The sequence below is a fragment of the Rhincodon typus genome, chromosome 12 (assembly GCF_021869965.1).
Source record: "Rhincodon typus isolate 14 chromosome 12, sRhiTyp1.1, whole genome shotgun sequence".
NCBI lineage: Eukaryota > Metazoa > Chordata > Chondrichthyes > Orectolobiformes > Rhincodontidae > Rhincodon > Rhincodon typus.
The window spans coordinates 49477858-49503528 of record NC_063343.1 but is presented as its reverse complement, the minus strand read 5'-3'; the positions used below and the strand labels follow the sequence as shown (position 1 = coordinate 49503528).

Below are 25671 nucleotides of genomic sequence, written 5' to 3'. Positions count from 1 at the left end.
CTAATTACAATGTGTCTTAGTTACTGATTATAGGCCACAGTTCACATCAACTGGTGGGGAATAAAACCTAGTTTGTGTCAGGTTTCAGTTAACTTTACTTGGACGGAGAGAGAGACACTGAACCTGCTCCTTCAGCAGTTCAGGGGCTTCTCTCCTCCTGTTATAAACACCCCAAATTGTTCACATACCCATGAGCCAGAGAGTTGTCATGAGGTTAATGGCTTCTCACATTGACAACTGATCACAATTGCACAAACTAATCAGTAATCTGTTATTGAACAAATCTCTTGTGCACACACCAGTGTGCTGTGTCTTATCTCCCCTCCCCCACTGCTTACAAAAGCAAAGTTTAATCATAACTCATAGTGAATTCCAGTAGCTTGTCTTTAAAAGTGCAGCAATTCCTTCCACAATCCTTCATTTTAAAATAATCTCTTTCCCATTTTAATCAACAATCAAAAATAAAGAAAAACAAGATATAGGCTTTACAATGTTACATCATTGATGTCTATTTGTAAAATTTGCACCTTTTGTGCTAAAAGACTGTATAAGACTCTTGGTTGAGTGAAATTAGGATCTATTCGAACACAGCAATAAGTTCAGATGGCCTTACTGAGAGTTTGTTTTCCACATATTTGTTGGGCAGCACGGTGGCTTAGTATTTAGCATTGCTGCCTCAAAGCACCAGGAACCTGGGTTGATTCCGGCCTCGGCCAACTGTCTGTGTGAAGTTTGCACGTTCTTCCAGTGTTTGAGTGGGTTTCCTCCAGGTGCTTTGGGTTCCTCCCACAGTCCAAAGATGTGCAGGCTCGGTGGATTGGCCATGTTAAACTTAAATTGTCCTAGTGGTCAGGTTAGATGGATTAGCTGTGGGAAGTGCAGAGTTACAGGGGTGGGATGGGTCTGAGTGGGATGCTCTTGAGAGGGTCATTCTGGACTTGATGGGCCAAATAGCCTGCTTCCACGCTGTAAGGATTCTATATTGGGGTCATGTCCCTCCCTTCTGTTTCTGCTAGATATGGGTGTAAAATTTCTGAAAATAGGATCAGTCTGCCATTTTGGATAAACCATGGCGTCTTCACAATTCTGTGAAAATATTGTCAATACTTAATGGCAAAAAGCCACATTTTTATTTTTGTGTATTTTGTTTTGACTGCAAGTAATGTACAAATATCAATAATGTTTAACTACAGTCAGCAAACTGTTAACTTTAATGATGACTAAATAATAAACAGGCCACCTTTTGTAATTGCACCCTCTTATCTAATGAAATAACCATTAAAATGAAAAAAGACATAACTGACAGAGATGCTAAAAGTTTGATCTGAGCATTGTGAAAAGGAATATAAAATGTTAGAAACTAAATATAGTATGTGCATTAGATATGAGCATATAATGGAAAATCCTTATGAGGCTTTCTCCCAAAAGTAATCATGTTAATTTATCCTACTTTTACCATTTACTTGTCCATCATACAGTTAAAATAGTGGGCTTGCTTCATTAAAGAGATCCATAAGTTAGCCGCAAGGAACAAAAATGAGTGGAACTAGATTTCCCTCATTTCCATTTTGAGGAAAAATCATGTATGGCAGCACGGTCAACATCAGAAACTTTAGCTGGGAATGTATGCATATAATTTGTCATCAACATTCTATTATTTTAATTGGCCTCTCACTGATTGAATGGGTGAGAAAGAGAAGGTGCAGGTGGTAGCTGTTTGTTGATTTCTCATTAATAAAGTGATGAAAAAGCAAAAATGTTATTGAAAATGTTATTGTTTTGAAGATGTTAGTCCAGATATCACCAAGAGAGGAAAACTTTCATCCCTTCTGATGGCAAATTGTATAACAGCAGAGATGAGAGGCATTGAAATAAATAAACATTGGGAGCATAACACCCAGGACCTGACTTCAATGGAACTCACACCTCTGTTATTGTGCCTTTAGATCTGTACTATTTCAGGTCCCGTAGCAATAAGCATTTACTGTCCTTTCCCCATAATTTGTTTATAATCTCAGATGCTTAACTCAACCAATTTTCGCTGCAATAAGCACACTTTGCACCTGACATTGTCCTCAAGATCATTCCACTTGCCTCTCACTTCCCTAGACTTCTGTCTTCTTTCATGTACAAGGAACATTGTTTTATCCTGACACATCCTCACAGCTTTTCAACCACCTACTTGCACACTTGCCTTCTTACAGATCAAGCAGGAATAAAACAATGAAGAGCATAATCTATGTCCTCTATCTGTTACCAGAGACCTCTGTGGATATAATAGGCAGGGGACAGTTCAGGTTTAACTGGCAAGGCTGAAAGCCCCACACCATAGAATGCTTGGCCTCCTCAACCACTTTTCCCACAAATGCTCTCTCTGCATAATCTGCATAACTAAACAATCTGGCTTTTACCTTACTCAACTTTCTGCTTTTCCTTGTCATAGACTATTTCAGGATATGCTCCATCACCTGGACTGTTGGCAGCAGTAGTTCAGAAACTGGTACCCATAAAGTGTGAGGGAATCTGTATCAGTCAGTGGAATAGCAAAGTACAAGAATCAACTTAGTGGAGGGCAAGCTGTCAGCATAAACTTCCAAGAAAGAATTCAAATGATTTACAATTTATGGAAGAAATAATTAATAACTATGCAGAACAAACTGACAATATGCTAGGCGGACACGTAGTAATGGACCAAACCCCCTCAAAATATGTCAAAGAGACAGCCTAGAACCTAATTTTTCCTTATTTTCAAGGGAAGTGCCAGGTGTTGTGTTTTGGATTCAATTCGACTAGTCAGACTATCAGGCTTGAAATAAAACACATTTTATTCATACACTATAGTTAAAATGTGAACAAAATAACTTAAAATAACTCTATTAAAATACTTAAAATAATAAACTACTCATTAACTGTTCCAATATAGTAATATCCCATAAGCATATTCTTAGCAAAGGCAAATTGAGTAACATAGATTGTCTCCTGTGCATTCCTAGTAGCTGGAAGAGAACCCAAGCTTCTAGCTGTAGCAACAAGAGAGAGATGAAGCAGCTTTCACAACCCCAACAGCTACTGAAAGCTAAAACTAAACTCCTGATTCTGAGGGAGCTTGACCTCACCAAATCAGGCTACTTCTACTGTTCCAACTTTAAAAGAGAACCCATGGCCTCACAAACTATTTATTGGCTTAAAGCAGACCGCTCTGCACCTCTGTCTCAACATCTCTTCATAAAAAAAAGGCAAAATAAACATCTTAAAGCTGTAGTATTATCACACAAGGTACCGCATGGTAGATTGGTAAGGTTAGGTAACATGGAATCCAGGGAGAGCTAGCCAATTGAATACAAAATTGGCTTAATGGTAGGAGATAGAGGGCATTGGTCGAGGGTTGTTTTTGAGACTGGAGGACTGTACCCAGCAGTGTGCTGCAAGGATCAGTGCTGGGTCCACTGTTATTCATAATTTATACAAATGATTTGGATAAGTATATAGGAGGTATGGTTAGGAAGTTTGCAGATTACCCAAAAATTGTGAAGAAGATTATCTAAGAGTACATTGGGATCTTGATCAACTGAGCCAGGGGGCTGAGGACCAGTTGATGGAGTTTAATGCAAATAAATGCTAGGTGTTGCATTTTGTTAAGACAGACCAGGGCAGGACTTGCAGTTAATGATAGGCATGTAGTCGAACAGAGAGATTTAGAGGTTCAGGTACGTAGTTCCTTCAAAGTGGTGTCACAGATAGGGTGGTGAAGATTTTTGGCACACTTGCCTTCATTGGTCAGATCATTGAGTATAGAAGTTGGGATGTGATGTTGCAGCTGCACAAGACATTACTCAGGCCACATTTGGAGTACTGCGTGCAATTCTGGTCGTCTGCTATGGGAAGGATGTTATTGAACTAGAAAGGGGGCAAAAAAGATTTACAAGGGTGTAACTGAGACTAGAAGATTTGAGCTATAAGGAGAGGCTGGATAGGCTGGGACTTCTTTCCCTTGAACACAGGAACCTGAGGTATGATTTTACAGAGGTTTATAAAATCATGAGGTACATAGATAAGGTGAATTGCCAGGGTATATTCCCCAGGATAGGGGCGTCCAAAACTAGAGAGTATAGGTTTAAGGTGAGAGGGGGAAGAATTAAAAGTGAACTGATTTTTTGCATAGAGAGTGGTGCATCTGTGGAACAAGCTGCCAGAAGAAGTAGTATTGGCTGGTACAGTTACAACATGTAAAAGATATTTGGACAGGTACATAGATAGGAAAGGTTTAGAAGGACATGGGCCAAACACAAGCAAATGAGACTAGTTCATTTAAGGAAACCTGGTCTGCATGGATGGGTTGGGCCAAAGTGCCTGTTTTCATGCTGTATACTTCTGTGACTGACTATCAAAGATCATGTCGATTCATCATGGAGTATGGATAATGTCGTGTAAGATGTTCGGTTCTCAAAGAGCTAATGCTAACGACTGCATTAAGCTCCATCCACTCTAATAATGGCAAATGTCTTGGGTAGGGAGTGTAGCTCTGGATCTCAAAGAGACTATTTTGTGTTATTAATAAGAACATTTATCATACCAATGTAGCTTGTATCTGATTGCTATCATGCAATAACTTACATTTTAAGACAAGAACCTTTTCTTGTCAGAGCACTTTTATAGTTTTTCCTATTTTTAAAATTCATTGTTGAGATGGCAACATCGTTGGCCAGGTCACTATTTATTGCCCATCCCTAATTGCCTAGAATTGAAAGTCAACCACATTGCTGTGAGTCACATGTAGGCCAGACCAGGTAAGCATGCCAGATTTCCCTTCCCTTGGGGGCCATTAGTGAACCAAATGGGTTTTTTTTTAGAAACACTTGGCAATGACTTCATGGTCATCATTTAAATCTTAATCCCAGATATTTTTAATAATTGAATTCAAATTCCACCATCTGCCATGATGGGATTTGAACCTGTGTTCCCCAGGACATTATCCGTGCTCTGGATTAAGAGTCTAGTGATAATAGCACTAGGCCATCACCTCCATTCTACATAAAACAGGCACTATAGATCACAACTTAAAAAAGGAGGATTGTGGCGGCAGCAAATCTACCTTATGGTTCCCAAGAGTCCAATTAGCTTATAAAATATGATGAACAGCGATGAGGATTCATCACAAGATGTGGTGCCGACAGAGGGCATTGTTGTTTTGGGTCACAATCAGTATGTCATTATGCCTTTAAGGGGCATACTCACAATATATCATTGTTATTTGAGGGTATAAAAGTACCAGACTCATAGTTCATCTTACCTCAGGATTATGTGAAGCGTCGCATATTACTAGGAGCATGCTCTTTATAATTAATACATTAATGTTAGCCCAGGTACTTACATACCTGTGAATATAATGTTCATGGAAGAAACAAGGGACTGTATTAAAGCTCATCTAATGGTTTGAAAAAATGCATATCAAGGAAAATAGCAGTGGTGGTTCTGTAGGTATGAGGAGGTGAAGGTACTACGAATGAGGACAGGAGTTGCAGTGTGTTGTATTGGGAGGATAATATATGGATGAATGCCTAGTGAATGAATGAAAGTGCTGGTACTTGAGGGAGAAAAGGGTAGTGAGTGATTGCCCACTAAGGGTCATGCAGAGTGGTGTGAAATTGAAGTAAAAATCTCACCATAATAACCTTGGTTATGTTATTAAAATTCTTCCAAATAATGCCAGGTCTGTACAATGATGTTCCTGGCACACACACTCTCCATTATTGTTGGCCAGCATTTTGCCAGGACGTCTGACTGCTGTATGACAGAAAGATGTTGTATCTACTCTTCCCTACAAACAGTTTTTGACCTCTTACTAAGGATTGCAGTCCAGAAAAGGTTCACTGAGCTGCTACCAGTTAAGGAGGAACTGTCTTAGAGGAGAAGTTGCCTAGGTTGGACCTGTACTTACTGAAATTTAGAAGAATGAGAGACAACCTTATTGAAAAGTACAAGTTTCTTAGGGGACGTGGTAGTTGTGGAAGGAATGGGAGAGTCTAGCTTCAGAAGGCATAATCTCAGAATGAGGGATTGCACGTTTAAAATGAGGAATTTCTTCTTTCAAAGTGTAGTGAATCTGTGAAATCCTTTACCACAGAAGGCTGTCAAGGCTGCATCATACTGTATATTCAGGCTAAGATAGACACTTCTAATCAGTAAAGGAATCAAGGGTTATGGGGAAAAGGCAGGAATGTGAAGTTGAGAATTGTCAGACGAGCCATGATCTCATTGAACAATGGAGCAGACTCAAAGAGCTGAATGGCTGTCGTCTGCTACATCTTTGTACTTATGGATGTCCTTTGCAATGTTGTAAAATTGAGACAGTCTTGATTTTTCTGCTTCTACAGCATTCAAATTACCTATAGTTGAAGTGTATGTCTTCTTAAAGGCTGTGTTTTAAACACATCTTAAACATTGGAAATTTAAGGCCACAATAAGACAAGCTGCAAATCAACATTGGGACCGACAATGGTAGCCTGCTCGTTTATTTATGTGTGGATTTGACCAATTTCATGCTCTTTGCACGGGTGATTAGGCATGTACCTCTGACACTGTTCTGATTCAGTTCAAAAAAGGTCCACACAAATTTCATGTCCAGTTCACATATAGTATGTATATCACTATTTTAGGCATATGATGGTGACAGTAGATAAGATTCTAAAGAAACCACAGTACTTTAATGGTTTAAGGCTCCACTGAGATAGTGGACTAAGAAATATTACAAGATATTAAGGACAGAATATTTGCAGGGTGGGAAGAGGAGAAACTGTTAGCGTAAGGCAACATTGTTAATGCAGTGGTCCTGCCAAATTTAACAGCAGGAATACATTTTAAAAAATGGATTTGGTCTCTGACAGCAATTCAAATTGAAGTTTGGTTGGTTGTTAAACGGGAATGCCTACACTACATGGTAACATCCAGAGACAACCAGCGCAATTGCTAGCAATCAAAAAGATTATTGAATTCCTCATATCACAGGTCACAAGTGATGGGAGAAATGACATTCACAGGAGTAATCACCATATTATAGGAAAAAAAAGGTCATGGCAGTTTTGCTTTTGGGGCAATGTGAGGAATGCTGCTGGATCGCAAGTGGCATTGAACAAGTACTGACCTAACGTCAACAGTTCCCTTTACCTGTAGGTTTGCCAAGACTTGGGAAATATGGGTCACCATCTTTAAGTTTAAATTGATGATAAAATCTAAGGTGTAAGATGATTTTAAAAATCATAATTGCAGACCTGCCTTTGTAAAGCAGATTTCTCAACCAATCTCAAAGTAGCCATGATCAAACCAGAAAGGGACAGGTTACCCATTTCTTTCAAATTTAACCACTTTACCAATATTCCTGTGCCCATCATGGGCGGTGGAAGGAATAGTTAAAAATTTCCCTGAACTGTTTGTCCTGCAATATCACTACCAGTATTCGCGAAATTGTAGTGTTACACATCTTTAAAACATGCTGTAATCCTTTAAAGTTGTAGAGTCTTCAATTCCTGTCCTCAGATAGAAAATATTATATTCAATACTATTTGTAGGAGTTTGATCTTGATTGTGGCGTAAAACGTTTAACTTTGTTAAGTGTCACATGTGATCATTGACATTTTGTCGCTGTTTCCTTCCAGATGGATATACAACAGATGACATTGAGTTCTACTGGCGTGGAGCTCCACGAGCAGTGACTGGGGTGGAGAAGATTGAGTTGCCACAGTTTTCTATCGTTGACTATCACCTAATTTCCAAGAATGTTGTTTTCTCTACAGGTATCCAACAAAGAATATGTATGCATGTATGAGCGACAGATTCCTCATCACAAAGTTTTGTTACGCTGACACCACAAATATTTTTTTCCAGTCTCACTATATTTGACATAAGACATTAAACTTGGGCCTGGATTATCACTACTGGGTTGGGTGAGCAGAGTCCAGAGGATTCCTGGCTCCACAAACCTGGCTTTATTAATGTCTGTGCTTCCGATTTCGGTTAGGAGGGGCATGCTGCATTCTAAACTGGGCCAGGTGACCCCAGACGAATTGTGAAGGCTGTTGGATCTGGGGGCAAACTGGCAGGTCTGAGATCCATTTCACTCATTCAACCCAATTGCTGGATGATATTAAGATCTTCATTGAGGTTGTTGAGGTTGGTTGGCTCGCCGAGCTGGTTTCTTGCTTCACAAACGTTTGATCACCATGCTTGGTAACATCCTTAGTGCAGCCTCCGATGAAGCGTCGGTATGTTTTCCTGCCTGGTTTTTAAACTCTGGGGTCCGTTGAGATGGGTTGCCTTACTTCCGGGTTTCCGTCGTAGTGGAATGTATATGGGGTTGAGATCGATGTGTTTGTTAATGGCATGCTTCGTGGAGTGCCATGCTTCCAGGAATTCTCATGCCTGTCTCTGCCTAGCCTGTCCCAGGATCTTGGTGTTTTCCCAGTCGAAGTGGTGGTTCTCCTTGTCCATGTGGATTGAGATGAGTGAGTATTGGTCGTGTCTTTTTGTAGCCAATTGGTGTACATGTACTCTTGTTGTTAGTTTCCTTCCTGTTTGTCCGATGTAGTGTTTCTCACAGTCTCTGCAGGTGATCTTGTAGATGACTTTGGTCCTGTCCATGGCGGGGAGTGGGTCCTTGGTTCGGATGAGCAGTTGTCGTTGGGTTGACGTGGGATTGTGTGCCACTCTGATGCCCAGCGGTCGTAGGAGTCCTGTTGTGAGTTCTGATGTGTTTCTGATATTGGGTAGTGTGATGAGTGTGTTGGGGCGTGTAGTCTGTTTCTGATGCTCTTCATGTAGGCATTTTCTGACCCAATTCTTTGGATATCCATTATCCTTGAAAACCTGGAAGAGGTATTCTTCTTCTTCTTGGCGTAGTTCCGTGTTGCTGCAGTGCGTTGTTGCCCTTTTAAGTAGTGTTCACACGCAGCTTCGTTTGTGTGTGCTGGACTGGTTACTGTTGAAGTTCAGTACCTGGTCTGTGTGTGTGGCTTTTCGGTGTACTTTTGTTTGCAGTTGCCCATTTGTCTTGTGCTCTACCATGACGTCCAGGAATGGGAGCTGTTTGTTCTTCTCCTCCTCTCTGGTGAATTTTATTCCACTGGGTGCGTTGTTTATAAGTTTGTGTGTCTCTTCTAATTTGGTCTGTTTAATGATGACAAAGGTGTCAATACTTTGACAAAAGGTGACCAATACTCACTCATCTCAATCCACATGGACAAGGAGAACCACCACTTCGACTGGGACAACACCAAGATCCTGAGACAGGCTAGGTAGAGACAGGCACGAGAATTCCTGGAAGCATGGCACTCCACGAAGCATGCCATTAACAAACACATCGATCTCAACCCCTTATACATTCCACTACGAAGGAAACCCAGAAGTAAGGCAACCCATCTCAACGGACCCCAGAGTTTAAAAACCAGGCGGGAAAACATACCGACGCTTCATCGGAGGCTGCACTAAGGATGTTACCAAGCATGGTGACGAAATGTCTGCGAAACAAGAAACCAGCTCGGCGAGCCAACCAACCTCAACACCCACAACCCTAGCTACAAATCTACTCCAAAAGATCATCACTCTCCCTACCCTGATAATAAACTGAAGTAAATGCAGAATATAGTAGATCATAGAATCCCTACAATGTGGAAACAGGCCCTTCGGTCTAACAAGTCCACACGACCCACAGAGCATCCCACCCAGAGACATCCTCCTGTAAACCCACCTAATCTACACATCCCTGAATACTATGGGCAATTTAGCATGGCCAATCCACCTAACCTGCACATCTTTGGACTGTAAGAAGACATGTCTGAAAGACTATGCAGTGTCACAATTTTGTATGGCATTTCAGGCTTATTAGAATGTCACTGGAAGCACATATTTGAAAAACAGCTGAAAAATACATCTCTGAAGAAGGGTCCAAACCCAAAACGTCAGCTTTCCTGCTCCTCTGCCTGGCCTGCTGTGTTCGTCCAGCTCTACACCTTGTTATCTCAGACTCCAGCATTGGCAGTTCCTACTATCTCTGAAAAATACATTGTGGCCATTAGTTTAGTATGGTTAAACAAATGAATCACTTTTTGAGCACTTCAGTATACTATGACTAAATTGAGACTGGTGACATTCCAGCTGAAATGTTGCAACCTATCCTTTCCATCATTGATATGATAAATTGACTACAACAGTGTATTCGTTAGCAGAATTGGCAGCTAAATTTCATTGTAAAGTTGAAAAAAAAGCACAAACCACATCAAAATGACTAAACATGATAATCAAATAGTGTTAACTACATCAGCTTTGAGTGAAAACTTACTATACTTTTTTCTCTACTGGTAGTGATTATTTTTAAGTTTCTCTATCCTTGCCCATTGATTTCTTACTATTACTGAGATGCTGTGAGTGACTTCAACTGTGGAAACAGCCAGCTAATTGTTTAATGACTTTGCCATTTAGTTATTTCCTGTTAAATTCTGACCAGCAGAATTAATAATGATCAGGTAGGTGTACTTGTCCACCAGCTGGAATACCAATAGGAATCTCACATTTAAATATTTACGGCAGATCCAATGCAATTTTGTAAGAATCAGGCATATATTGCAGCACCAGGCATCCCATTGAATTAAACCTGATACAGGCTAGAAATCCCATCCTCAAGAGCTCCGAGCCAATGAAAGGCCAGAAACTTTCCAGGACTGGCAGTGTCACTGGCTCTGCACTGTGGCCTTTGATAATGGCTAGCAGGAAAGAATCAAATTCGCAGTGGAGGCATTTGGACAGCGAGGGGTAGGGAAGGTGCTTTCCTGCAGAATCACACCTTTCTATACTATTCCCTCAATCAGTTGTCTGAGTACAAGCAACCTTCACCCCACGCACCCCCTCCCTGCCCGAAAATACGCTATTATTTGATCTGTAGGAGTTGGAAAGGTAACAAGGTCTTTGCCTCTAAAGTAGCATCCAGGATGGTGGGGTGGGGGAGGTGGGGACTGATTTAAAATTAGGGTCCCTTTCTCCAACTCTAGAGTTAATATTTTGTTTATTTAATTTCATTTTTTTTATTTTCTTGTAACATTTCTCATTGACTATTTTAACATTTCTCGCTCTTATTCTAATTTCTTGCTTCCAATTATTTTTACTCATTTTTTTGCTGGTTGAGACTTGTGATATATCTCATTAAATGTCAGTCACAACCATCTTGCATTTTACCCTATTTTTCAGTCCAGTTAACCTGACTGTCTGCCATCCATGATCCAAATTGGTTTCATATCCACATTTCTGACCTTCAAACTGAATGTGAAATTTTCTTTTTATAATCACTCTTCCTTAGAGGAGTCTTTTCTATGAGATCATGTTTAATACGGTCTCATTATGTATACCAGGTCTAACATTACCTGTTCCTTACAGATGCTGCCAGACCTGCTGGGCTTTTCCAGCAACTTTGTTTTTGTTCCTGATTTACAGCATCCACTGTTCTTTCGGTTTTTATTATCTGTTCCTACTTGCTTTCACAACATAAGGCATCAAGGATTTTCAGAAAAGCTGGAGTCGATAGAAATCAGGAGAAAAGCTGTACATTGATTGGAGTCATACATAACACAATGGAAAATTGAGATAACAAGGTGTAGAGCTGGATGAACACAGCAGGCCAAGCAGCATCAGAGGAGCAGGAAAGCTATTGTTTCGGGCCTGGACCCTTTTTCAGTGCAACCCACAAAGGAAAATTGTTGTGTTTATGGAAGGCCAAATATCTCAGTCCTGCAGGGGCTCCTCAGTGTAATGTACTAAGCCAACCATCTTCAGCTGTTTCATGGAGGACCTCCTTCTATCATAAGGAATGTTCACTGATGATTGTACAATGTTTACTGACATTTGCAAATCCTCAGGTATTAAAGTAATCTATGTCAGTATGCATCAAACCTGAATAGCATCCAGGGTTGGGCTGATTAGTGGCAAGTAACATTCATGCCTCCCAAGTGCCAGGGAATGACCATCTACAACTAACCTCTATGTCTTGATCTTTTGAACAAAGATCATAGCCCCCAATGCATTTATCTCATTCTTTATTCATAAAGCTACATCACTTCCTTTTTCTTTCTTCCTCCCCTGCCCTTTCAAATTAGTAAATGTCAATTCCCTTGAATGTTCAGTTCCAGCCTTGGTTGCCTTGCAACCACATCTCTATAATAGCTATCATATCATACTCATTAATTAATTGTGCCATTAATTCACTCATTTTGTTATGAATGCTTTGTGCCTTCAGATAAAAGGTATTAATTCTGCCTTTTGCCAATTTCCAGTACTCTGCCCCTGTTTCGTGGCTCATTGCTGTATCTTCTGTTCTTTCCTGTTACACTGATTATTATCCATGTTGTTATCCTAAATTATCTTGTTCTTTTTCTTTGACCATTTAAATTTATCATCACTTGAACCCTCTAACCCATTATTTAGTTTAAAGCCCTCTATTCAATGCTGGCTGTTTGATTTGCCAAGGCATTGATCCTAATACAGTTTAAGCGAGACTTATCCCACAAGAACAGTGTTTGTTTTAATTCAGTCATGGGATGTGGACATCATTGGCTGGCTAGTATTTATTGTATCCCTTGTTACCGTTGAGAAGCTGGTGGTGAGCTGTCTTGAACCATTGAAGTTCATGTGCTGTAGGTAGGCACACACAAAGTCTTTAGAGACGGAATTCCAGAATTTGACCCAGCAACAGTGAAGGAATGACAGCATTGGAGACGAATTTTCAAGTGGTGATGTTCCCATGTATTTTCTGCCTTTGTCCGTCTAGATGGTTGTGGGTTTGCAAGGTGCTGTCTAAGGATCTTTGGTGAATTGCTGTAGTGCATCTTGTGGATAATACACACTGTTGCTACTGAGCGTCAGTGGTGGAGTGACTGATTGTTTGTGGATCTGGTGCCAATCAAGCTGGTTGCATTGTGCTGGATAATGTCAAGCTTCTTGAGTGTTGTTGGAGCTGCGCTCATCAGGCAAGTAGTGAGTATTTCATCACACTCCTGACTTGTGCCTTGCTGGAGTCTATGGGGAGTCAGATGGTGACTTATTACTGCAGTACTCCTAGTCTCAGACCTACTCCTGTGGCTATTATATTTATATTGCAGTCCAGTTGAGTTTTTGGTCAATGGTAGTCTCAAGGAAATTGATAGTGGGGGATTCAGTGATAGTGACAGCTTTGAATGTCAAGGGATGGTGGTTAGATTGTTTCTTATTGGTGATGAGCATTGCCTGGTAATTTTGTGGCCTGAATATTACTTGCACATGTCAGCCCAAGACTGGATATTAGTTCAGGTCTTGAAGCATTTGAACATGGACTGGTTCAGGATCTGAGGAGTTGCAAATGGTGCTGAACATTGTGCAGTCATCGGCAAACATTACCACTTCTGACTGTATGATAGAGGGAAGATCATTGATGAAGCAGCTGAAGATGGTCGGGCCTATGAGACTACCCTGAGCAATTCTACAAGAGATATTTTGGGGCTGAGATGACTGACCTCCAACAACCACAACCATCTTCCTATGTGCCAGGTATGATTCCAACCAGTAGAGAGTTTTCTCAATTCCCAGTGATTCTACTTTTGCTAGGGCACCTTGGCGTCACACTTGATCAAGTGTGGCCTTGATGTCGAGGGCTGTCACTTCCATCACACCTCTGGAATTCAGCTCTTTTGTGTGAGTTTGAACCAAGGCTGTAGTGAGGTCAGGAGCTGAGTAACCCTGGTGGAATTCAAACTGGACATCAGTGTGCAGGTTATTGCTGAACAGGTGTTGTTTGATAGCAGCGCTGATGACACCTTCCATCACTTTACTGATGATTGAGAATAGATGAATGAGGTGGTAATTGGCTGGGTTGGATTTGTCCTGCAGAGATAACAGTGTGGAGCTGGAGGAACACAACAAGCCAGGCAGCTTCAGAGGAGCAGGAAAGCTGACGTTTTGGGTCAGGACCCTTCAGAAATTGTGCACTTGAGGAGCCACAGAGAAAAACATTTTTGGTGGATCTGAATGTTCTGTGTGTAGCAGTTGTCACAGTCAGGGCCAAATTGGGATAGGCTGAATGTAGATTGCAGTCCATTTGGGATGATCCGGTTCCGTAGGCAGGTACTGAGAAAAGCAATGTGGCTGTAGTACCTGGCTTGCTTCAGTATGTAGTCGAGCAGTTTCAGGGCCGAAGAGACTACCAGAGGGGTGCAGTGAGAGAGAGATCCACTGACATCTTTCTGGAGGGAGGAGGATAACTTCTTCAGGGTAGACATCCCTAGAAGATGCTTCGCAGTGGGGTTATAACTCAGTCAGAGATAGTAAGAACTGCCGATGCTGGAGTCAGAAACAACAGTGTGGAGCTGGAAGAACACAGCAGGCCAGGTAGCATCAGAGGATCAGGAAAGCTGACGTTTCGGGTCAGGACCCTTCTTCAGAAATAGTTAAAACTGGGCTATTTACCACATTGTTGGGTATATGCAAGTGTTGTAACTGTCCTAGAATAGCTTGGCTAGAGGTGAGGCAAGTTCTGAAGCACACGTCTTCATGCTAATGCTGGAATGTTGTCGAGCCCATAGTCTTTGCAGTATCTAGTGCCTCCAACAGTTTCTTGATATCACATGGAGTGAATCAAATTGGCTGAAAACTGGTATCTGTAATGTTCAAGACCACTGGATCATTCACTTGACACTTCTGGCTGAAGATTGCTGCGAAAGCTTCAACCCTAACTTTTGCACTGATGTGCTAGGCTCTTCCATTATTGAGGATGGGGATATTTGTGGAGCCTGTTCCTCTACTGAGTTGTTTAAATTCTCCACATCATTCACAACTGAATATGCAGAACTGCAGAGCTTCGATCTATTGTTTATGAGATCACTTAGCTCTGTTTCCCAGTATTAAGACAATGCCTCGTGATTTGCGGCCTATTTCTCCTACAGCAGTCTTTGGCCATGTATTCAACTCTTCGATCTTATTTACTGCTTGCCAATTTGTTCGTGGTTCAACTACTAATCTAAAAATCTGTCTTTTTAAGTTAGCCCCTAGTTATTTATACTGCCTCAGCAGAATCTCTTTTAGTCTTGCCTATACATTTGGCACCCGTATGGAACATATCTGCATTCTTTCACTCCCATGCCAAATTCCTTTCAAGCCCCAAAGTGACATCCTTAACAATGGCATCAGTTAGGTAAGATAGCCATTAGACCTCTCATTCCTCGGTTGCAGAGAACAATGCCTGTCTCCTAATTATTCTGTTCCCTACTACTGGTACTACATTCTTCATTACTCCCCCAACTTGAATGGCTCCTGTGCTGCTACATTTGTCAAAGTATTGATCTGTTTATCTGAAATGCTTACAATATCATGGAGAAATCTTAGATATCAATAAAATTGGTCAGGGAGTTTCATGGATAGTAGAACCAAAGCGGCTCAGTAAAATTAAATTTGAAATTATATTTGGAGAACTTGGGCAACCAGAACTACCAAAGCCATTCTTGACCTCCAGCATCATGATTCTGTCTCTTTCTCTCTCTCTACTCCCAATATGACAAAAAAAAATGCCAGGTTCTAAAACAATCTGCTTCAGATAAATTATGAGCATTCAGTCCACCTGAGTGTTGTCCAATTAACTTAAAAGCAGTTTTTAAGACTAACAATGTTGAGAATATTTTACTATCATTAATGTGCTGCAGGAGTTCATATTGATGTCTATAAATATCTTTCTTGTTGCTTGGATTGGTTGCATTGTTGTTATCTAAGCAAAGCATTCAAGTAGCTTATATACGAAAACATCTATTTGACTGAAATCAGTTAAATAAATGGGAATGTCCTGATCTAGGAGTTCAATGGAAAGAATAATTGAGTGAGTGTAAAATGGGCAATTATTTCTCACTTAGTGGAAATATAGTGAAAATTCAACTATAATTTTTTCCATCACTGGTCTATAAGGCCTTTCTTCAGCCAGTAAATGCAAGTCATAATTTCAATTTTAAATGTGTTACATGTTGCTCTGTTGCTGTCAACGCTAAATTAAATGTGATATAATCCTTCAATCTAGTTTCACAGATTTTACAATGCTAAGTCTCCAATTGCATAATTGTTTTCTTCTTGATAACTGCTGGATGGAAGCTAGGTGACCAGGCAGTTAAAACCAGCTGTAAAACATACCTACTAGCATCCTAGTTTATTCGCATTCTCTTCATTTTAACTTTCTCTAATCAGGCAAGATATCTGCTAGAAATAGGTGAGATCTTCTTCAAAAATACTGATTAAGTTCCATTGAATAATTTCTCCCAAAAGTTTCCATGGGGAAACTGGTGTGCCACTTATTGGGTGGAGCTAATGGGAAAACACCAAGCGCCAGAAGATATCCAAATGCTTAAGTTTTTCTCGTAGGTCCAGGAGGTGTAGTCATTCTTTTTCTGATTCCCCATTCTTCCTAATTCTGACACTATTCCAAAGTTTCTCTCCATGACTTATTGTAGTTCTTGCAATTTCCTTTGATTCCACTCAGCATTCTGCGCTGATATCATACTGATTTTAGGAAGATGGCTGATCAGATATTAGCAGATAAAACTTGGGAAATATAGCCTCCTGAATAGAGGAAGTCAATATTGTTTTTGCCATTGGTCTTTTTTGACCTATAAGGAAGACAGATGCCAAATGCACAAAATTGAATCCTCATATTTCTAAAGCTTTATCCTCACCACTCCACTCCAAATCTGGCTCGATCTTAAACACGCCAAGGTCAAGGGCATTTTTAATGACTTCACGGTGAAGTATTGTTTCATATTGTCTGAAATTTGGATGGATGTGCATTCCCTTTGCTAATTATGCTCTACATTTCCTCTCATCATGCTCAAAATTAAACCCATTTCTGTCAACAGATAAGCGTTCCTTCGGGCTCCAAGTAACTTGCATTAACTCGAAAACAGCTTAGTTTAGTGCATTTAGATCCTATTTTCCTAGTGAACTGTAGGACATATTATCTACTCAGACATAGAAACTAGCTTTTTTGTTCTAGTTGATTGTTTCACAATGCTGATACAACAATTTTAAGCAATATCCTAGTAAATGTTTTTCTCCTAAACTTTTGTGCCTTGCTTAATCTTGCGTGAGTTTTAGGGTACCAACAATTATTTATCAAGACTGACTGATAATAATACCTTGTTTGAGAATCACATTCTTCAAAAGAAACATTCAATGATGTCATTCAAGTTTGGAATTATTCCTATGGCCTCTTGCTACCCTCCACTTTCTCTACTCAGTAAGCTGGAATCCGGAAATATGGTTCAAGAGGATAGATGAACAGATGTAGTAATATTTACACATTAAAATTTATCCCTCAATGTAGAGTTGGTGATAAATAACTGCCTGCAATATTTGCTTACTGTTGACATGGACAAGCTGTATAGATCAGGGGAGCAGAGCTTCATGAGGAAATCTGGAAGCTCAGGATTCCCTGCATGTAATGGAATTTTGACTCAGTACACCCCTTCATCACACAATTGCCAGGCAATAACCATCTTCAAAAAGAGAGAATCAAATCATCTCGTCTTAATGTTCAGTGACATGACCATCACTGAATCTCCTTTATTCCTGTAGGTTATCATTGATCAGAAAATGAAATGGAACAGCTATATAAACGCTGTGGCTACAAGAGCAGGTCAGAGTCTGGTAGCATTCCTTCACCACCGATACAGAGCGGCAGCATTATGTACCACCTACAAGATACACTGCAGCAACTCAATGGGTCTCCCTTGACAGCACCTTCTAAACCTGCAACCGCTGGGATTCGAAGGATAAGGGCAGCACATGCATTGGAAACCATCTGTGATTTCCCCTCTAGAACATAAGAAACAAGAACAGTAATAGGCCATTTAGTCCCCCAAGCTTACACCATTATTCGACAAGATCATAGAAAATTTACCTGGGCTTCAACTCTTTTATGCCATCACAGCATATTCTTAAAGACCCCAATACTTCAAAAATCTGTCTGCATCCTCTTTAAACAGTTTCAACAATCTAGCCCCCACAACAACTGTCGAGAATTTTCTACCTCAATCATTTCCCTTTTGAGAAGAAATTCCTTCACATTTCAGTTTTAACTGAGGGAGCCCTTATTCTGTAACTATGTTCCCTAGTTCAAGAGCTCCCATTAGCGGAAACATCTTCTCACATCGACCTTGTAACCCCCTTTTTAATTTTGTATGTTTCAATAAGATCACACCTCATTCTTCTAAACTCTAATGAACAAAGGCCTAACCTGCTTAGCTGTTTTTGATAACTCTTTCTTCACAGGAATCAGCTTAGTGAATCTCTTTTAAACAGGCTCCAATGTCAATATCCTTTTTCTTAAATATGGGAACCAAAGCTGTAGGTACAGCCTCACCAACACCCTATATATTTATATAAAGACTTCACTGTTTTGAAATTCTAATCCCCAGCAATAAAAATAAAAATTTCATTTGCCTTCTTAACTATTTGCTGCATTTGCTTGTTAGCTTTATGGGAACATCTAGATCCCTCTGCACTGTGCTTGTTTAGAGTATCTCTCCATTCAAATAATCTACCTTTTGATTCTTCCAAGCAAATTGTGTGACCTCACACTTCCTTCCATTAAACTATCTGACAAGTTTTTACTCACCCACTCAACCTATCTGCATCCTACCAACCATTTTTGTATTGTCAGCGAATTTGGATAGATTATGAGCTGCTCCCTCCTCTAAGTCATGAATATAGATCGTAAAAATTTAAGTCCTAAGACTTATCCTGTGGCACTCCACTAGATAAATCTTTCCAACCTGAAAGAGACCCATTAATCAAAACTCTGTCTTCTGTGCGTTAACTAATGCTCAATATTTGCAAAACATGACCCCAATACCGTGGAGCTTTCTTAGAAAATAATATGACACTTTATTGAATGCCTTCTGATTAATCAAAATATAATACACCTATCAGTACCCCTTTATCAACTCTGATTATTATCTCCTCAAAGAACTCCAGCCAATTTATTAAGCATGATTTCCATTTCACAAAATCATGTTGACTCTATTGGATTGCATTTAGCTTTCCTAAATGTCCTGTCATTCTTCCAAAGACAGATATTAGGCTAACTGGCCTACAGTATCCTGTTTTCTGTCTCCCTCCCTTCTTGAACAGGTTCAACACATTAGCAGTTTTCGAATCTGCTGGAAGTTTCTCAGAATGCAATCAGTTCTGGATTATTTCGACCAGTGCCTCCATTATCTCTGCAACCACTTCTTTTGAAACCCTTGGATGCAGAATATCAGTTTCTGGTGACTTGTCTGCCTTTCCCCCCATAAGCAAGATCTGTCATCTTTCAAATAGCTTATAATGTCCTTCATCATGAAGAGTGATGCAAAGTATTGGTGAAATTATCTGCCATTTCCCTGTTCCCCGTTATCAATTCCCCAGTTCCATCCTTCAAAGCTCCACACTTATTTTAGCTTCTCCTTCTCAAAAAACATGGAAACTGTTGCTGATTGTTTTTCATGTATTTCTTGTTTTGGAGAATAGTGAGGGAGGAACAAAGTTGTTTGTGGGACGGGGCGCATATATGCAGCATAAGACTGACAGCTTGGGGAAGGATTTGCCTTAATGTGTACAGGACACTTTTAATTCTTGTATCATCCCTTCCGGTCTTTGAAAGAAACCCTTTCAAAAACAGACTTTGCATTCTGACCTTCCATTATCCAGCATATTGTAGCAGTGGAGGTGAATTGGAGCTCTTATTTACCAATTAAATAAGGAATAAGGGCAAGCAGCCTAGTAGCTGGCTTACTCACCCTGCTGTATTATCGGGAACAGATTGGAGTTGCATAGGAAAGAGGTTGGCTAGGATCTGACATATTTTGCATGCCTTCTCCCCACTGTAGCCATCCCATCTTCACCTCTCCCCAACCCCACTCTTTTAAACAAGTCCAGTAAAGGGCCATAAAATCTAGTCCATAGTTGCTGAAACAACTTTAAAGAAAGCCGTGTCCTCAGGTATTCATCATTTGTAGAAATATCTTAATGACAATGTGGTTTCTAATTTGAGAAACTTTAAGAATATCAAGATGTTAGAAATGTACGTGCTTTTGGTTCATTGGGATAAATACAAACAAAGCATTTCCAGACTTAATATTAAGCTCACTGACAGAAGTTAAAATATTTGTATACTGTTTCTTTCCAGGTTCTTACCCCAGGCTTTCCCTCAGTTTCAAGCTTAAAAGAAATATCGGTTACTTCATTCTGCAAACGTACATGCCCTCCATCTTGATCACTATCCTCTCTTGGGTGTCTTTCTGGATTAATTATGATGCATCTGCTGCACGAGTTGCTTTAGGTATGGCTTTATAAATATCTGCAGGTTAGCATGCTGTTATTTATTCCTTGTACAATGCTTACAATTTATTTCCTTCCTCTGCATAATGTATTTCAGTTTGTAAGTAATGAGTAGCAATAATTTATAATCTCAAATTGTGCAAACAACAATCTGAAGACAGAAATTATCTATTTACTTTGTGTGATCACTTCCTAACCCAGAACTTAAAATGTTCTGGAATAAAATTTTGTAATAACAATTTGCTGAAAAAGAGCATCGATTTTACACTCTAAGTATACATTTAAATGGAAATGTTTAATTATTTAAATGTTTTAATTATCTAGTGTGAATATACTGCCAGGTTGTCATTTTACTGTTTCTTTTCTAGTTTGGGTATTTCAGGTAACTTCTGAGTGTAACTTCAATCGTTTCTGTTATTTTTGATCATAACATTTTATTCAGTAACTTGGTCAGAAGAGACTGATTCCTAATAGTCTTATTTACAATTTCTTTCTCAGATAACAATTCAAAGAAATTAGGGCATACAGAGAACTCTGATTGTGTTAGAATTTCTTTTTTTTAAATCAAACTGCAATCGCATTCTGTGGCATTTTATTTAGCACTAACATTGAACATTATGATAAACTTTGTTTTTAAGGAACACAGTTTAGGTCGAATGATGTGTTTGCCATTTCCTTAGGCCATAATAAAAACAAAATTGTGAATAGTCTGTACCTAGAATTACTTTAGATATTAATTGTATCATCTTGTAGTAGTCATACTGGTGAATTTGTGTCAGCTATTTCACAGTCTTGTAGTAAATATACTATTATTGATACATTTTTAAATTCACTTTTACATCCATAGAAATGGCAGCTTCCATTTCCCAGACACAAAGGGTGTGTTATCAACATGTAATAAATAATTTTTTTAAACTCATGTTAAACTACCTGATACAACAATTTGTTTTTTGACTGGTTTAACAAAGCTATTGAAAAATTTACAATAAGGAGTAAAACTTATACCAGACTTCAGATTCTAAAAGCTGTCTTTCTTGCTGCCATCTTTGTTGATACACTACTTAAACTACATTTCGTAGATCATGCAAATGAATGATTGAAACCATTTAAGTTATCATATTCTTAGTTTTCTGGCATTATGAATGTTAATGTCTAATGTGAAAATATTAAGGTATAAATGTTGATGACCACACATTAAAGTTGATTATTTAATTCCTTACAGGTATCACTACGGTACTTACAATGACTACAATCAATACCCATCTGCGGGAGACACTTCCAAAGATCCCTTATGTTAAAGCCATTGATATGTACTTGATGTGCTGCTTTGTGTTTGTGTTTTTGGCCCTATTGGAGTATGCCCTGGTTAACTACATATTTTTTGGAAGAGGACCACAACGTCAAAAGAAGATTGCAGAGAAAGCAGCAAAAGCCAACAATGAAAAGACAAGAGCAGAAGCCAAGGTAGTTTTTTTTTTAAAGTAGAGGGGTGTGGAGGGTAAAATTGAAGTGTTTCAAAGAGTGACATGATTAATGCAATTGCACAATAATACTAATTCTGTTTCACCTCCCTCTGGTCACTCAAAATTAACCTTTCTAAAAGATGGTGTTAAATACTTTCACATATTCACTTGTTTGTGAAAAATTGAAAACAAAATTCTTACATGTCAAATTTTGGCAATAGATTGTGATAATGCCATTGAATATCAAAGGATAGGTATATTCCCTTATGTTGGGCATAGTCATTGTCTGGCCCCTACTAGGTGCAAACATTGTCACTTGTAACTTACTTGCCCGAATCTTAATGTTATCCAGATCTTGCTGTATGTGGGCATGGACCGCTTCAGCATATGAGTAATTGTTATTCATATAGAACACTCTGCAGTCGTCAGTAAAATCTCCATGTCTGACCTCATACCTTGAATTTGCATAAAGACAGAGAGGGTCTCCAATTAGCCAAAATGGAGACAGATGTCCAATTCCCTAACTCTTGCAACTTTGGCATGACACCTATCATTTCTGCCAGTGGAACAGGGCTCGATTGTACTTTGCTTATTCATAGTTCATGGTGTCAGTTACACATTAAAAGTCAGATCCAATTTTCATAAGTGGGCTGTCCAAGAAGTGACTTGTGAGCTTTAGATCTTTAAGGAAAGTTCAACATTGCCAAAATTCTTTTGATTGACAAAACCTCTCTTTTGGAGAGGTAGAGCACCTTTTAGATCCATCTATAGGCCTAGAGACATTTTTGGGAGAAGTCAAGTGTCTCTGAGATTGTCATAAGATAAAGTCATGGAATTATCAAGCTATCAGCAGGACTGTGCACTGTCAAAGAATTTAAATCAGGCCTTTAATCTTTTGTAAAAGCTGTCTGCAGTATAAAAAAGCATGATGCTCCTATTTCATTCTCCCTGTTGACACAGGCCTGAGATCCATGTTTAAAGAATTTGTGCTGCATGACTGATTTCACACTATATCATCATCACAGATTCGCATCTGCCAATTCACATTTTGACTATAAGCTCCAAGTACTTACAAAGTCTATAAAGTGGGGCGATGAATACAGTTTATTTTGTTTAAATGTTAAAGGAATTTTTTTTAACAATGAGCATGTTTGATACCACTGTCAAAGACAAGATGTGGAAGTGCCAGTGTTGGACTGGCATGGACAAGGTCAGAAACCACATGACACCAGGTTATAGTTCTACAGGTTTATTTGAAAACACAAACTTTCAGAGCCTCACTCCTTCAGGTGTTAGTGACAGCAGTAGTATCAGACACAGAATTTACAGTAAAAGATCAAACGGTCACACCACTGATAATGATGTATTAAACAGACCTAAGATGCTGTTAAATCTTCAATCAATTAGAAGTTTTTAATTGATTAATATGTATATGTGATTCCCCAAATTCCTTTCAAGTCACTGTCCTGAGAGAACTAAAGGTTTTATCAGTGTAAAGAAGAGGTGACATTTTAGGTCAGAATTTGTTCGTGTTTTGGTTTAGAACATAAGAACGTAAGAACATAAGAACTAGGAGCAGGAGTAGGCCATCTAGCCCCTCGAGCCTGCCCCGCCATTTAATAAGATCATAGCTGACCTTTTTGAGACTCAGCTCCACTTACCCGCTCATTCACCATAACCCTTAATTCCTTTACTGTTCAAAAATTTATCTAGCCTTGCCTTAAAAACTTTCAGAGAGGTAGCTTCAACCACTTCACTGGGCAGGGAATTCCACAGATTCACAACCCTTTGGGTGAAGAAGTTCCTCCTGACCTCAGTCCTACATCTGCTTCCCTTTATTTTGAGGCTATGCCCCCAAGTCCTAGTTTCACCTGCTAGTGGAAACAACCTCCCTGCCTCCACTTTATCTATTCCCTCCATAATCTTATATGTTTCTATAAGATCTCCCCTCATTCTTCTGAATTTCAATGAGTATAATCCCAGTCTACTCAGTCTCTCCTCATAATCCAACCTTCTCAACTCTGGAATCAACCGAGTGAATCTCCTCTGCACCCCCTCCAGTGCTAGTATATCCCTTCTCAAGTAAGGAGACCAAAAGTGCACACAGTACTCCAGGTGTGGCCTCACCAGGACCCTATACAGCTGCAGCATAGCCTCCCTGTTTTTAAACTCCATCCCTCGAGCAATGGCAGACAAAATTCCATTTGCCTTTTTAATCACCTGCTGCACCTGCAATCCTACTTTTAGCGATTCATGCACAAGGACACCCAAGTCCCTCTGCACAGCAGCATGCTGCAATTTTTTACCATTTAAGACATAGTCCATTTTGCTGTTATTCCTACCAAAATGGATGACCTCACACTTATCAACATTGTACTCCATCTGCCAGACCTTTGTCCACTCACTTAGACTACCTATATCCCTCTGCAGACTTTCAGTGTCTTCTGCACACTTTGCTCTACCACTCACCTTAGTGTCATCTGCAAATTTTGACACACCACACTTAGTCCCCAACTCCAAATCATCTATGTAAATTGTAAACAATTGAGGTCCCAACACTGATCCCTGAGGCACACCACTAGCCACTGACTGCCAACCAGAAAAACACCCATTTACCCCTACTCTTTGCTTTCTACTGGTCAACCAATCCTCTATCCATACCAATATATTACCCTGTAATACCATGCAACTTTGTCTTATGTAGCAGCCTTTGGTGTGGCACCTTGTCAAATGCCTTCTGGAAATCCAGATATACCACATCCACAGGTTCCCCGTTGTCCACGATGCAAGTAATGTCCTCAAAGAATTCCACCAAATTAGTTAAACATGACCTACCCTTCGTGAACCCATGCTGGGTGTTCCCAATGGAACAATTTATATCCAGATGTCTTGCTATTTCTTTCTTAATGATAGATTCAAGCACTTTCCCCACTATCGAAGTTAAGGTAACTGGCCTATAGTTACCTGCTTTTTGTCTACTTCCTTTTTTAAAGGAAGTTTGGAGTCAGACTGCTTTTTTTTTCCTTTATTCAATCATGAGGGTGTCGCTGGCTAGGCAGCATTTATTGCCCATCCCTAATTGCCTAGAGGGCAGTTCAGAGTCAACTTGTGGGTCTGGAGTCACATGTAGGCTGGAGTGGTTAAGAATGACAGTTTCTTTCCCTAAAGGACATTAGTAAACCAGACGGGTTTTTCCGACAATTGACAATGGATTCACAGTCATCATTAGACTCTTAATGCTAGATATTTATTGAATTCCAATTCCACCATCTGCCATGGCAGGATTCGAAATCAGGTCCCCAGACCACTATCTGGGTCTCTAGATTAACAGTCCAGTGATAATACCACTAGGTCATCACCTCCCCTATTATTTCTAAAGTAGGGACTTATAAAACGCCACATTGACTGATGGTCTATAAATTGTGTGCTTTTTGAAGAAAATAGAATGTACCTGCAAATATAAATTCGCCACATAGATTCACATGTGCAAGTGTGTGTGTGTGTCTGCGTGGTAGAGTGTGTGCGTATGAGGGGGGGATGGGCACACTCACTGTCCCACCCGACACACGCACACACTCTCTCTCTCTCACCCCTCTCTCTCTTTCACACACACGCACACACAAACACACACAAACACACACACACACACACACACACACACTCTCTTCCCCCCTCTCTCACATACACACACACTCTCTCCCCCCTCTCTCTGTCTCACGCACACACACACTCTCCTGCCCCTCTCTCTCACACACTCTTTCTCTCTCCCCCCTCGCTCTCTCTCACACACAAACACACACACACTGTCTACCCCTCTCTCACACACACACACACTCTCTCTCCCCCC

At 39.9% G+C, this 25671-nt stretch overlaps 1 protein-coding gene across 4 annotated transcripts in view; it reads left to right on the top strand.

The window, feature by feature from the left end:
* Positions 1-25671, top strand: part of gabrb2a (gamma-aminobutyric acid type A receptor subunit beta2a) — a 239094-nt gene that overhangs the window by 209674 nt on the left and 3749 nt on the right. The window contains exons 6-9 of one of the 4 annotated variants that reach the window (XM_048603701.1): positions 7653-7790; positions 20210-20362; positions 21584-21825; positions 24087-24095. In XM_048603701.1, the coding sequence (XP_048459658.1) occupies positions 7653-7790; positions 20210-20362; positions 21584-21825; positions 24087-24095 (542 nt within the window). Of the gene's footprint in view, positions 1-7652; positions 7791-20209; positions 20363-21583; positions 21829-22883; positions 22890-24086; positions 24096-25671 lie in introns of all 4 variants that reach the window. The other 3 variants (XM_048603700.1, XM_048603699.1, XM_048603698.1) reach the window with 3 other exon arrangements.